The sequence below is a fragment of the Heterodontus francisci genome, chromosome 11, assembly GCF_036365525.1.
Source record: "Heterodontus francisci isolate sHetFra1 chromosome 11, sHetFra1.hap1, whole genome shotgun sequence".
NCBI lineage: Eukaryota > Metazoa > Chordata > Chondrichthyes > Heterodontiformes > Heterodontidae > Heterodontus > Heterodontus francisci.
The window spans coordinates 79,449,410-79,465,068 of NC_090381.1; the positions used below are offsets into that span (position 1 = coordinate 79,449,410).

A 15,659-nucleotide genomic window follows, 5' to 3' on the forward strand; every position below is an offset into this window, starting at 1 on the left:
GTGTGGAGGAAAATTCCTTCTTCTGAAGACTTGAATGCATGTGAGAGCAGCAGGGAGAAGAAGATCCCAAACAGTGTAGGTGTGAGAACACAGCCCTGTTTCACGCCACTCGGGATTGGAAAGGGGTCTGATGAGGCGCCGCTATGCTGAATTGTGCCTTTCATATTATCATGGAATGAGGTGATGATACTTAGTAGCTTTGGTGGGCATCCAATCTTTTCTAGTAGTCTGAAGAGACCACGTCTGCTGATGAGGTCAAAGGCTTTGGTGAGATCAATGAAAGCAACGTAGAGGGGCATCTGTTGTTCACGGCATTTCTCCTATGGCTGGCGAAGGGAGAACAACATGTCAATGGTCGATCTCTTTGCTCGAAAGCCACACTGTGCCTCAGGATAGACACGCTCAGCCAGCTTCTGGAGCCTGTTTAAGGCGACATGAGCAAAGACTTTCCCCACTATGCTGAGCAGGGAGATTCCACAGTAGTTGTTGCAGTCACCGCGGTCACCCTTGTTCTTATAGATGGTATGATACACAATACTATATGATTCATTGCTCAATTCTTTATTGAGACATTATGTCTCACAATCCAGTATGTGTGCTCAGGTACAGCACATTTCATTATTACTGTTTGAGTACAATATAGAGTGGTGTACTCACAAATCTTATACTATTTTTACCTTTGTTATGAGTGCTTTTTTTTTTGCTACATTCTGAGAATTTGTGTTTTAAAACTGAAAAAAAGATTCCATAGATGCTGGAGCTTTGTTTTTTTTAAAAAGAGGTCATCAGAAAGTCTTTTGGATTTGGCTTGTAAACAACAGTTACTGGAAGGCAGCTGTTTTCAGATAAATACCCAGCAGGGGCCTTTTTTGACTTGGGGAAGATATTTACAGAGAAATGACAGGTCAAGATTTATAGGGGTAAGGAGGCTTGACCGCCGAGATGTTTTTGGTTTCACTTTGGACAGGCAGTTGGCATATGGATGGTGTTCTGCAAAAGAGTAAAAGAATTAACCAGCCAAGGACAAACTCCAACTCCGCCTCTTCCAGCTCTTTGAAAAGCCTCCCAGTTTTTCCATCTTTTTGAGAAGCTCTCAGAAGCAAGCGTAAGAAATAGAGAAATTGTCGTTGCATTTCTCCTGGAAAGCCTGCCAAACTGATCTTCAACGTCGCCAGATAACAACTGTTCTATGAAGATCCCAGCGACAGCCATCTACGCGTATTTGGAACGCCAAACCAAAACAAAAGACATTCGACATCTTTCCATATCTTCTCTTTTTCTTCAAGAGTTAGCAAGTATTTGGCCAATGTATTCTTTTCCTTATTTTTGTCTTGGAGCTCTAAAGAGTAAATCTCTATTTTTTCTGTGTGTGTGTGTGTGTGTGTGTGTGTGTGTGTGTGTGTGTGTGTGTGTGTGTGTGTGTGTGTGTGTGTGTGTGTGTGTGTGTGTGTGTGTGTGTGTGTGTGTGTAAGGTAAGGTAAAAGAGGAACTTTCATATTTCAATCTGTGTGTTAATGCTTTGCGTCGTTACTGGTTATGTCTTGTTCTTTGGTAAACTGATAATTTTGTTGTTTCTTAAAGAAATCTAGTTGGTGTATTTTATTCTGGGATAAAAATAGAGTCGATGATTGACCGTATCGATAACTGGATAAAATTTAAATATATTTGTGATCTGTGCGGAAGTGGAACTAGAAAAACAGTGCACTCCTCCCGCCTCAGTCGTAACACCTTTGATCTCTAAATTTCATGCATCTACCACTTAATCATTGTACATCAAAGATACATAAAAGTGACATCAGAATAACAACATGAAGCCATCAAAATGCACTTTTCTCAATTGCTTCTAATCACTCTGTTACCATGGTTAAGTTTCCCTCTTAAGCTCCATGGTTATACTACCATTACAAACTCTTCCAATCATTTATCCAACTATTTTTTATACAGGTGACCAGATTAAAATCTTCCAGAACATCAGAGACATGGTAACGTGAATTTCACATACTACATCAGCCCCTTGCCTTTTTACCTTCGCCCTTCTCACACACACACACACACACACACACACACACCACACACACCACACACACACACACACACACACACACACACACACACACACACACACACACACACCGAAAAAATAAAGAGGACATCTTTGCCTTCGGCCCGCTTATGCAATGCTTCCCACGTTCAGCAGGAAGCTGTTTTAACTGATTATGTGCTGGTCCCACAGACGATCCAGGCCATTGAGGTACTCGGGTGGCGTGATCTCCAGTTCTCACAAACCTCACAAAGCAAGTGTACTGGAAAATTATGCAGCATGATGCATCCTCAGCAACATGCACACAAGCTGGGAAACAGATTGGCTATTTGACTGTCACTCAACAATTTTCCAAATTTTTCACATCTCAGTACTACTTCCTTGTTCACAGGCCAAACTACTGTACTGAGGAGATTTATGAAGATGTTACTAGGAATGGAGAATTTAGCTATGAGGAAAGATTGGATAGGCTGCAGTGTTATGATCCCATTAGGGACAGTTAACTGGAAATTCGACTTTCTCTTTTTAAAAGTCATTACTGAAAGAATTACACCACAAGATTTCATGTTTAAACAAACAAAACTTTACTGTGCAACAATTAAACACCACAAAACACTACTAACTTAACACTACAATTTGAAAATACTTTTAATGTTCTGTTAAGATTTTAAGTTTAAAATTATGTCTAATACTTTAAACTCTAAATCTCAAAAGAACACTCCTGTTTGACTATTACTTCCACCCCAAGAGTTCCCATATAGGTTACAAGATCTTGGCGGTTTGTTCACTTCTCCTGGGACCAATACAAAGTGTACCGCAGCTCCAAGGAATTCACTTCAATTTCTTTAATTTCTCAGCTAGCTTCTGAGGTCTGAGATCTCCTGGGGATTCTTTCTCTAGCTTCCAGCTAGGCAAATCCTCCAGTTCTCTTCCAACACCTTCTGAAACTGGACTTGCCAGCTTGAGCACAGACCTTACTCAAAACAGAAACACCCTTGGTTCCTGCTGGCCTCTTTACTCCTGAGCCCAGCTGCTTTCAAAGCCAACTGTTTTTTTTTCTGTGACCAGCTGCCTATCTGAAGCCAACAGTTTTCCAAAATCCAACTGTTTGCCTGTCAGAAAGCACACAGATCAAAAACCCCAAAAGGCACTGATGAAAGGTCACAGACCTGAAACGTTAACTTTGCTTCTCTCTCCACAGATGCTGCCAGACTTGCTGAGTAATTCCAGCATTTTTTGTTTTTATTCCCAACAGGCACTCCCTGCATCATCTATCTCCATAGCAATGTGTTACATGTGGGATGTCCCAAATAGCAATTTAAGCTAATTATCTCCAACTCCCAAAGCATCTCTGATTTCTGATGCTCACATGAATAATTGATATTGCTTACAATGACAGAACAATTTTTTTCTGGATTTTTTTATCAACTAAATGAGCCCATCTGTTGATCTATGGCTCTCACCTCTCCGAGCACTCATGGAGAGATTTTTGAACTTAATATCTTGGGTGGTCTGCAAGCTTTTGAAATTCTTACAGCTACACATTTAATTCCCCAAAATTAAAAGTAACCTCTAAAATATTAATACAAATCAGGTGATTGTAACTTAGGATTGTTTTCTTTGGAACAGATAGGCTGACGACAGATTTCATTTAGGTGTATAAAATTATAAGGAGTGTCGATAGATAGATAGGAAGGACCTCTTCCCTTATAGGGAAGTCAATAACCAGGGGGCATATATTTAAAGTAATTGGTAGAAGGATTAGAGGGGATTTAATGAAATATTTGTTTCACCCAGAGGGTGGTGTAGATCTGCCTGAAAGGATGGTAGAAGCAGAAACTCTCATCGTGTTTAAAAAATATATATTTGAAGTGCTGTAGCCTACAGAGCTATGAACCAAAAGCTGGAAAATGGGATTAGACTGGAAAGCTTTTTTTCAGCTGGCACAGACACAATAAGCTGAATGGCCTCTTTCTGCGCCATACATTTTCTGTTTCAAGCTCTTGACAATGGCTTCCTCTCTGGAGGCAGTTTTCATGAGTGCTAAGGTAGTTACATACCAGGCATCCTTTTCTTTCCCTCATAAAATCTGTAAACTGATGAACAGTTTGAGAACCATTAACCAGTGCTCAATACCTCTGGAATATCAAATCACCAGAGAAAAGGAAAGTTAATGTAAGAGCATACAAATTTCTACAGCATTCAGATTGAAATACAAGGGTCTACTTTTGTAATATTTCTATTAAAATGGTATTATTAATTTCACTCATTTTTGTTGGTTCATATCATCCATCTGTACTATATTGAAAATCTTGGCTCTGTGTACATTTCCCATTAGAAGTTCTTATACCCACATTTATAATAGAAACTGAAAATTGAACAGGGATCTTTTATGCTGGATTAACATAGTCAGCTGTTCCATCTTTTTTGTTACTGACAAGTACCAAGAGCATGATCTAACTGCAAAATGCGACTGGAATGTTACATTTCCCAAAGTACAAGGGGCTAGATGTAAATGTGCTACAGATTATCCAGCAGCAGTTTTGTGGAATGCATACTTGGACCATGTGCTGCTTGACAAGTGGCGCCTTTCGATAGGCTTCCTTAATGTTTTCCATTTTCCTCTGCATTTGGTCCCAGGTCTTGGAGATAATAAAAAAGCATTAAGGCCAGATCATACCTCCTACCAATCATGCCTGCAGCATTTTCCAAGGCATCTCTCTTCATACTTACCTCATGTAGCAGCATTTTCACAGGTGGTTTGAATGCAGCATCACTTGCATTCATTGGCCACAGACTCTCATTTCTTCTTTTCACACACATTTTGCCTACCATTGTTTTTTTTTTTGGCCAGTGAATGCTTTGCTTCGTTGCAACATTTTATCAAAACCTTTTTTTTAAAAAAAGGTTCATTATTACATTGTCTATACTTTACATATTTACCTCCATATATGTGGCCACTTAGCTTTTCAGTTGCTCCATCCATTTTAATCCTTCCACAATAAAATGTGAGCTGCTGATGTGTGATTCCCTATGGTGAGCTCTCAGCACCAGCTCCAATTGGGCTAGGAGCTTGTCTGCATAAAAATATATTGGTTAATCATGAGAACTCACTACAAGCTGATTGGCAGCATCAGCAATTTGTAAACTGCAATTTGCTAAGCTTGTAGAATTTCTGACCTTAAGAAATTTTGTCAGATTAAGGATTCATGATTAGTCCAAATGTTAGTAAACATTAAGCTTAAATGTTGGTTCATCATGAGATTTCTGTGAGTTCCCAAGCCTAGCTGATGGTAAGCATGCAGCAATAGTGTATATACAATGTTTTAACTTCATCACAAGCTTTTTGTTTGTGAAACCAATATTATAACTGTTACTCCACAAATCCAACAAATATTTTGTTGTGATCATCTGCAATAGGAAGCTAAAATTGCTGTGTAATTGGTTGATTATATTTATTAATCATTTTAACTAGGAATACTGTGCAGTTTCATTGTCAAATTGAGTGATGGATGTTAGAAGCTATTATTAGCTACAGGATTTATTTTCTAGAGATCTGCTTGCCAATTTTCATCAATACAAAAATCAATGAGCCAGAGCCATTTCTGGATAAATTACTGCAGTAAAGTGTTTCTTTAAGTCATTTTAATTCTCAAGTTGAAACAATTAGAGGAATTCAATCATCTAAGTAAAGACTTCAAAGGGCCCAATTTTTAACTCTGTATAAGTGAATGGGGTTTGGGTGAGTTAAACTCTCGCCCAGAATGTTTGGAAGCTCTTTTTTATGACTCCAACCAGTGAAAACTTTCGCTCTGGTTCCCATTGACTTCAATTTTGCTCAGGCTCCTTGATGCCACACTTGGTCAAATGCTGCCTTGATGTTAAGGGCAGCCATTTTCAACTAACCTCTTAAATTCAGCTCTTTTGTCCATGTTTGGACCAAGGCTGTAATGAGGTCTGGAGCTCAGTGGTCCTGGTGAAGTTGATTGAGTGTCCTTTCATGAAGACAATGGTCGACTAATATAAGGAGTTTTAGGGAGACAAGCCAGTTCTATTTATACTTATGAAAGAATGAATATAATATTCAAAGAAATATATACTTCAAGCATCAAACCCTTTCCTGTAAGTAATTAGCATGATGTATTATTCGATGTATAAATTTGGTATAAAGTATAAATTGCCATTATATTAGTATACTTCACTCAACATTTTTAAATTCAAAATTCTTCCAGTAATTATATTTAATTTATTAGAATTTTGATTGTTAATTATATAGACCTGAATCCTGTATTGAAGAAATTGCCTCAAACTGCACTATCATCTTTATATATAGGCATTTCCATTCATGTTTGTGATGTTGGCAGCTGCCTTTAGTGTGGCTCCAAATGACATAACATCTTCTTGACTTTTACCTTTAATAATTTGGCATTTTTTGACCATTTCTTGACTGGATGCTTTGGTTGATCTTTCTTATATCTAACACTTTTTCTTCCTCCAATCCACAGGGGCCTTTTGTTCACGTTGCAAGTATGTGTGCTACATTGCTGAGTAAATTCTTGTCGTTGTTCGGTGGGATTTATGAGGTAAGACTTACACAATTCAGAAGTGCTGATTGAAGCAAGACTGTCATGTTCTATTTTATTTACATCCATTGTGCACCCTTGCTTCTACATATGCTTCTTAATCTTCCTTTTATCTCATCATCCCTAACGAGAACTTTTGTAAGCAAAATACTTCTGAAACCAAAGTGAGTGACATTCGGGTCGGAATGGAGAAAGAGGGGCCAAATGGCAGGAAAAGCTATTTAACGAGTAGGGAACCATCATAATAGCATGTTGTGTAGCAGGAGCATCTTGAGAGCTGGCCAGAGCATAGAGTTTGCAGTTTTTCAATGAGAAGCGTAGAGACACCTTAATGGCCAAGGACAAGCAAGAAAACAGTTTGTTAATGGACAATGGCATCCATCCAGGGAGTGGGAGAAGGAAGTTATTATAAATGCTGGGGTGACAGCAGCCATTGACAAAGGTAGGGATTAGATTCATAACCAAGGTATTAGAGGAGCACAGCTGGCGATGGGGACAATATACCAGGTAGCGGGGGATGGTATGAATGTGGGCAGGGCCAGCATAAGCAGCAAGGTCAAAGATAGGGGCCAGTGAGGGAGAGAGGCCTGAGGCTGCCATGAACAGAAAGATCAGAGACTTAAAGCCAATGGGGAAGGAAGGCCCATGGCAACCAGAACATTTGTTTTTTTTACAAATGTATTCATGTAATGGAACCATATCAGGACCAACAGAGACAGAATAGGCTGGAGAGTCTGTTACACCATTTAAAAATAAATGACAAGCTTACAAGCAGTTTGTAAAGCGGATGCCGTAGAGTTTATGGGGGTCGTGGTGGGGTGGGAGGGGTATCTCTCACTGGCTGAGAGAGTGAAGAAAGCACCATTACAGAATCACCAATGGTGGGAGACCTGCAACTACATTGTAATAGGCTAAGAGAAAAGTTCATGAGCAGGATTTTCCATTTGGGGTTGGGACCAAATGCAGGACCCGACCCCACACTGTGTTGGGAGCGGTAAACCGAACAGCGATTTTTGCTGGATTGGCCAATTAGCGTCCAGAGTGTGTGCTGTCTGTCCAATTAAAGACAGAGGGTGGACTTTCGAAGCTGGCGGAGGGGGGAACCCCTCCACATCGAGGCCTATGGCTGCAATTGTAACCAGGTAGTTATTGGCAGCTGCTGGGGGAGTGGGCCTCAAAGTGACCCTGGAGCACTAGACCCACCCAGTCTGCCGCTAAGTGGCTGCCTCCAGGCATCTGCCGTGCTTTTGATACTGCGGGGGGTCCCAGTCAGCTTCTGATCAATGGCCTTAATTGGCCTTTTAATTAAGTTAACAAGCTACCTGCCACTTGTGGGCTTGACTCTTGAGATATTGTTTCGGTTTCACTTTGGACAGTGTGTTGGGGTGTGAACTGTTTTGAAGACAGTTGGAGGAAACCAGCCAAGAGAGCAGTCACCATCCGCATCTTCTTCCATCTCATTGAAAATCCTACCAGCTTTTCCATCCCTTTGAGAAGCTGTTTGAAGCGAGTGTAAGAAATAGAGAAGTTGGTGCTATATTCCTCCTGAAAGGTCTGCCAGGAACCCCTGATGTGGCATTTCGCCTGGAAATCCTGCCAAACTGATCTTCAATGTTGCCTGAAAGGAGCTGTTCTGGAAAGACCCCAGTGATAGTCATCTAAGCGTATTTGGGATGCCAAACCAAAAAAGGGACAACTGACATCTTTCCATATCTTCTCTTTTTTTTCTAAAGGAAGAGCAAGTATTTGACCAAAGTATTGTCTTTTTTTTGTAACTGAGCTCTAAAAAGAAAATCTCTTTTTTTTGTTTAACCTGTGAGTGTGTGTGTGCGTGTGAGGGGCTAAGGTAAAAATGAACATTCATATTTCATTCTGCATGTTAATGCTTTTCTTCATTACTGGTTATGTCTTGTTTTATAATAAACTGATAATCTTTTTGTTAATGCAACTTGTTTGGTGTATTTTATTCTGGGATAAAGAGTAGCGTCTATGATTGACCGTATCGGTAGCTGGGTAAACATTTAAATATATGTTGTGACCTGTGAAGAAGTGGAACTAGAAAAGACAGTGCACTCCTCCCACCTTGTGGTATACCTTTAAGTGTGGTACACCTTTAAGAAGGTGGAGTTATCTATCAATGTACCATGTGACTTCTATTTGGTGGGAGTCTGTAGAGAGTAGGTGTCCAGACCAGACCTGTGTAAGATTGCTCCTAGTTATACACCTGCAGTACAGTTATAAATAAAGAACCTATGTTGCGTATTAACTGATCTCTTATGTGTGGTTGCTTTTGTGTATAGTCAATACTAACACAAAGAAAAGCAATTCAATATGGTGGCAGCTGGTAATGTTTAAAGATTTGAGTTGAAGATTTTGCAGGATCTGCAACACTGAACCCCTCCACATACTACAGAACTCCAGTGTGTGGAAGTTTGGAGACATTAAAAGTTCATCTGCAGTACTTACAGCAACGTGGAAGTCTCTATGTGAGTAGTTCTGCAACAGTGAAGGCGTCCATTACACAGCAGAGCCGTGTGGCACCGGTAAAACAGCTGCAGATCATAGGAGCATCAGCTTGCACAGAGTAAAAAATATTTTATATAATCGACTCCATGAAATGTGACGCTGGGCATCGGTTCACCAGATCGGGAGTGTTGAGAGTTCTGGGGGAGGGGGGAACTAAACTTTCGAGACAGGGCCAGAAAAAATAAAGTCCGTCAATTGGCAGCCTCTAATGGCTGGAAAAAACCTTCATCACCATTAAAAATTTCTGCTCCAAAACTCAGCTTTGTGAGTGTGGTCTAGCTAAAGAGTGGGACGCTCGCAACAGCCACCGTCAATTCCAGGTCTAACAACTAGGTGTGGCCATCCAGGGGACTGCAAGTCAGTGGAGCCACAGAAATTAACCCCTTAAGGGCTGTGCAAGTTTAAATCTTTATTCCTGCCACTGATCCTGTTCAAGACAAAATGATCACAAAGTTTCTATCCCTAAACTGGAAGGTAGCACACCTCCTCACTGAATTTAATTATTCAGGTAGAGAATGGAATTGTGTTTTCTTGACCTGGTTGTCTGAACCTGACAGACAGGCCATAAAGATGAAAATTGCTATTGGGAATGAAGGCCACCACAGGTTAAACACAGTCGGACTTTCTGAAGATGACCTAAAAGGCCCAAATAAGATATGGCTTACACTGGAAGACCAATTGAAAGTCAAACTTCATTTCTGAATACACCATCTCGAATTTATGCTGTCCAGCCAGCAACCCAAGGAGACGATAGATCAGTTTGTTAGCCACTGTAGAGATAAGGGGCGTGATTGCGACTTTTCAGAGGCTGAGCTGGCTGACAGAATTATCAAGCTCGTGATAGCTTCTACCCCATCAAAGTGTTCCAAAAGGATCTTCTTGACCAACCAAAAGGCTACAGCTTGGAGGCTTTGCTTAAAAGCAAGTGCAAATTCAAATCCATCCTTATGGGTATGCAGAGTTTACAATCTCTGTGCACTACATCCACCATTGGCATGGTTGCCAATGCAACCAAACCTAGTAAGCTATGTAGATGGGGCAGCCTCATAGATTCACGAAGAAATTGTCCAGCCTTCCATGACATTTGCCAGGCAGGTGGCACCAGAGGGCACCGGAAACGCCAATGCAAGAAACTAAAGCCAGAACAAGGTGGCTGACATCAGGACCAGCTGCAGTCGAATGCACGACAAGTACAGCATTTCAACGGACAGAGGGAGTGTTCCAAATTCCACAAGCAGAAAATCCACGAGATGACCAGCCTGACTGCAAGATTGGAAGGTGAGGATGATCAAAGCACTAACACACACACTGGACTGGCATTTCATACTGTCGACATCACTGAGTGTATTGACATGGTGGTACCTTCTGATGCCTTTGTCACAATCCACATTATATACACAAAAAAGTCTGGGAAACACAGACTGTGGACCAAAATTGACACCAGTGCGAGTGCTAATATTCTACCGCTTTACATTCTGAAGAACATGTACCCACAGATAAGGCAAGTTATGGCTCATCCAACCACTGCCAAGCTCACAGCATACAATGACTGAGCTAAGATGGGCACCATGGCATGACCTCAGAGAGAGGGACACCATCTCGGAACTGAGAGCACAAACACAGCAACTCAGTATAATATTACTTGTTCCTTTGGTATATGAACTATTGTAAAATTCACAAGGCTACAAGTAATATCTAAAGAATACATGGATCTTTATTATAACTTAACTGGAACATATATAACTATATTGGGCTGAATTTTACATCGCCCCATTGGGTCGGGAGGGGGCGGCGTAAAATTGAGCGGAAGGCTCCGGGAGGCCTACCTGCCCCGCTTCCGCCCGCAGCCAAGTTTACGTCGGGCGGGGGGTGGGAAACGGCCTGCCTGCCCGTGGCCAATCAAGGCCCTTAAGTGGCCATTTAACTGCCACTTAAGGGCCCTATCCCGCCTTCATGGGTATTTTACCCATGACAAGCTGGCGTGTTGGGGACGTGAAAGGCCGCCCAGCGATAGCTGCCGGCCTTTCTGAGGCCCAGGGTGGGGGGCATGGCAGTCAGGCACAGAGTGCCCGATTGAGGACCGTCCCTGCCTCCCAACCCACCCCCAGGACCCAAGACGCACCACCCCCCCTCCCCCCCCCCTGCAAATGACCACTCTTGCCTCACCAGGGAAGGACCGATCCCCCTGGTGAGGCACGCCCAACTTACCTCGTCTCCAGAGTCCATGGCATCGGCTGGGCTGCAGTCCCAGCAGTGGCCACCTCTCTAGGTGCTGGGACTAAGAGCTGCCGGCCCGCTGATTGTCCGACAGCTCACTGAGGCAAGACCACCTCCCTCAAGTGGGTGGAAGTCCTGCCTCGGGAAAGTTAAAGCACGGGGACCCGTAAAATACGGGACAGATCCCCAGGCTAGGCGGAAGCGGGTTCGCCACCGATTTTTATGTCGGTGGTGAATTCCCGTCCGCCTAAGGTAAAATCCAGCCCATTGTTATGACCGAGGTGGGATGCGTGCACTGTCGTTTCTAGTTCCACTTCTCCATAGGTCACAACATATATTTAAACGTTTACCCAGTTACCGATACGGTCGATCATCTTTTTTTTAATCGTTCCTGGGATGTTGGTGTCACTTGCTAGGCCAGCATTTATTGCACATCTCTAATTGCCCTTGAGAAGGTGGTGGTGAGCTGCCTTCTTGAATCACTGCAGTCCATATGGTGTAGGTACATCCACAGTGCTGTTGGGAAAGGAGTTCCAGGATTTTGACCCAGCAGCAGTGAAGGAACGGCGATATAGTTCCAAGTCAAGATGGTGTGTGGCTTGGACGAGGAACTTGCAGGTGGTGGTGTTCCCATTGCATCTGCTGCCCTTGTCCTTCTAGGTGGTAGAGGTCACGGGTTTGGAAGCTGCTATCTTAGGTGCTTTGGTGCATTGCTGCAGTGCATCTTGTAGATGGTACACACTGTTGCCACTGTGCGTCGGTGGTGGAGGGAGTGAATGTTTGTCGATGGGGAGCCAATCAAGCAAGCTGCTTTGTCTTGGATGGTGTTGAGCTTCTTGAGTGTTGGAGCTGCACACATTCAGGTAAGTGGAAAGTATTCCATCACACTCCTGACTTGTGCCTTGTAGATGGTGGACAGGCTTTGGGGAGTCAGGAGGAGAGTTACCCGCCTCAGGATTCCTAGCTTCTCACCTGCTCTTGTAGCTACAGTATTTATATGGCTTCTCCAGTTCAATTTCTGGTCAATGGTATCCCCCGGGATATTGATAGTGGGGGAGTTCAGCGATTGTAATGCCATTGAATGTCAAGGGGAGATGGTTAGATTCTCTCTTGTTGGAGATGGTCATTGCCTGGCACTTCTGTGGCAAGAATTTTACTTGCCACTTATTAGCCCAAGCTGGGATATTGTCCAGGTCTTGCTGCATTTCTATGTGGACTGCTTCAGTATCTGAGGAGTCACAAATGGTGCTGAACATTGTGTAATCATCAGCGAACTTCCCCACTTCTGACCTTGTGCTTGAAGGAAGATCATTGATGAAGCAGCTTAAGATGGTTGGGCCTAGGACACTATCCTGAGGATCTCCTGCAGGGATGTCCTGGAGCTCAGAAGATTGACGTCCAACAACCACAACCATCTTCCTTTGCGCTAGATATGACTCCAACCAGTGGAGAGTTTTTCCCCTGATTCCAACTGACTCCAGTTTTGCTAGGGCTCCTTGATGCCATATTCGGTCAAATGCTGCCTTGATGTCAAGGGCAGTCACTCTCACCTCACCTCTTGAGTTCAGCTCTTTTGTCCATGTTTGAACTAAGGCTGCAATAAGATCTGGAGCTGGGTGGCCCTGGCAGAACCCAAACTGAGTGTCAGTGAGCAGGTTATTGCTAAGCAAGTGCCGCTTGATAGCACTGTCAATGACACCTTCCATCACTTTACTGATGATTGAGAGTAGACTGATGGGATGATAATTGACCGGGTTGGATTTGTCCTGTTTTTTGTGTATAGGACATTGCCGGGCAATTTTCCACATTGCCAGGTAGATGCCAGTGTTGTAGCTGTACTGGAACAGCTTGACTAGGGGCGCAGCAAGCTCTGGAGCACAGGTCTTCAGTACTATTGCCGGAATGTTGTCAGGGCCCATAGCCTTAGCAGTATCCAGTGCCTTCAGTCGTTTCAGTCATATACTCTACTCTTTATCCCAGAATACAATACACTGACCAGGTTTCTAGAATAAACAACAAAATTATCAGTTTATTATAAAACAAGACTTATCCAGGAACAAAGCAAAGCATTAACACACAGATTGAAATATGAATGTTCCCTTTTTAAATACCCAATACACACACACTCTCACACACTGGTTAAAGAAAAAAAAGAAATTCTCCCTCTTCAGAGGTCTTTTACAAAAAAAGACAAAAAAGAATACTTTGGCTAAATACTTGCCGATTCTTGAAGAAAAAAGGATGAGATACGTTGTGTTCCAAAAATGGCATACAGTCTGGTGTCCAAGTACACGTAGATGGGTCACGGGGATCTTTTCTGGAGCAGTTCTTTGCAGTCAGCATCGAAAAGTAATCTGGCAGGCTTTCCTGGTGCTTCTCAGGAGAAATACAGAATCAGGGGTTTTAGCTCTCACGCAATGGATTTGCAGGGTTTTATCAAAGAGGTAGAGAAAGAGGATGGGTGCTTTTCAGCAGGCTACAAACCCAACTACTTTCAACATTGTCCACACCCCAGCTGACCCAAAACAATATCCCATCTGAGCCAAAACAATATCCCAAAAGTGAAACCTCCTGACCACTGCAAATCTTGATATGCCACTACTCTGCAAATATCTTCCCCATGTTACCAAGGTTTCTGTGGTTTATTGAGCTTTAGGCAGGTGAAATCCAGTAAAAGTTTGTTTTCAAACAAGATGTGCTCGTGTAGTAGCTATGTAAAATATATAATATATATATATATATTATATATTTTACATAGCTACTACGCGAGCACATCTTACTCTGTCAGACTACACCCACAACTCCCTGGTCATGTGAGATGCAACATCACTTCCTCCAGTGACCTTCACTAACAGCCCTTAAGGTGGTCCCACAACATCCCCCTTTTTTCCAAAGATAAAAACATATGTACAATATACAATGATGTTGCGGTTCGGACTAACTATACATGATTGAAACAAAACATTATTTACAAGTAAGCAAGTTTAACACACTTTAAAATGTAGAGGAGGCTTGCTTATTTGTCCAGATCTTCTTATCGTAAACCTCTTCCCAGAGCTGAACTCGTCTTGATGACTCCTCTGAGACTCTAGTGACTCAGAACTCTAGTTAGCATGTTCTTCCCCTGTGCTTGTAGTCTCTGTACATTCATTTTCAGACTCTGTCTTTGAATGTGTTGGCGATGCCAGAGTTGTTGCATGTAGTGTTGTTGTACAGCTCTCTAACTTGATTTTGGTTCCAACTGAGAATTGCACCATTGGGTGTCTGGACCTCGTACAATCTGGGCTGGTCACATATCCTAGCAACCTCTGCAGGATACCAAGTTCCCTGCGCATGATTGAGGACTCTAACCTTCTGTCCTACTCCCAATCAAGCTAACTCTAGTCCTGGTTGCCTGACATACAATACCTTCATCTTCCACCATTTGGAAATCTTAGAAAAATTATGACTGGCAGCATTGCCAATCATTGGCAATCCCTCTGACCTCCGGCTACTTGCTGCAACAAACTGAAGCCTGAGGAGCGACTCCCGGTCATATCGCCTCTTTGTGTCAAAACTCCCAGCCTTTGTGTCATCCTTTACAGGGCCCAACCCGATACACTTGACCTGGATATTTTCTACCATGTTCTGTGCATTACTGACTTCATGTATTGTGACATTCATAGACCTCGGCATACTAGAAGTCTTGCAATGGCTGGTCCAGTTGTGTCTACAATATAAAACATTTGTGGTAGCTACTCAGAGCTCCCATAACTGCACTGTAAGGTTAGTGTTCCAATGTACTTGATTGGAGAACATTGTAGGCAGTCAGCTTAGCCACGGTGGGCCCCACCATAGATTCCCATTTCTTTAAGTACATGTCCTTCAGTATACGGATGGGCAAAATATTTGCACTTGCTCTTCTTCTTCTTCTTTGGCCTCCTTGTCTCGAGAGACAATGGGTAAGTGCCTGGAGGGGGTCAGTGGTTTGTGGAGCAGTGCCTGGAGTGGCTATAAAGGCCAATTCTAGAGTGACAGACTCTTCCACAGGTGCTGCAGAAAAATTTGTTTGTCGGGGTTGTTACACAGTTGGCTCTCCCCTTGCGCTTCTGTCTTTTTTCCTGCCAACTGCTAAGTCTCTTCGACTCGCCACACTTTAGCCCCGCCTTTATGGCAGCCCGCCAGCTCTGGCGATCGCTGGCAACTGACTCCCACAACTAGTGATCAATGTCACAGGACTTCATGTCGCGTTTGCAGACGTCTTTAAAGCAGAGACATGGACGGCCGGTGGGTCTGATACCCGTGGCGAGCTC

The 15,659-nt window shown here is 42.8% G+C and overlaps 1 protein-coding gene across 2 annotated transcripts in view; it reads left to right on the plus strand.

Moving 5' to 3' along the window:
• LOC137375323 (chloride channel protein 2-like) overlaps positions 1–15,659 on the plus strand; it is a 495,095-nt gene that overhangs the window by 200,908 nt on the left and 278,528 nt on the right. For both annotated transcript variants that reach the window (XM_068042304.1, XM_068042305.1), the window contains exon 5: positions 6,547–6,624. In XM_068042304.1, the coding sequence (XP_067898405.1) occupies positions 6,547–6,624 (78 nt within the window). The remainder of the gene's footprint in view (positions 1–6,546; positions 6,625–15,659) is intronic.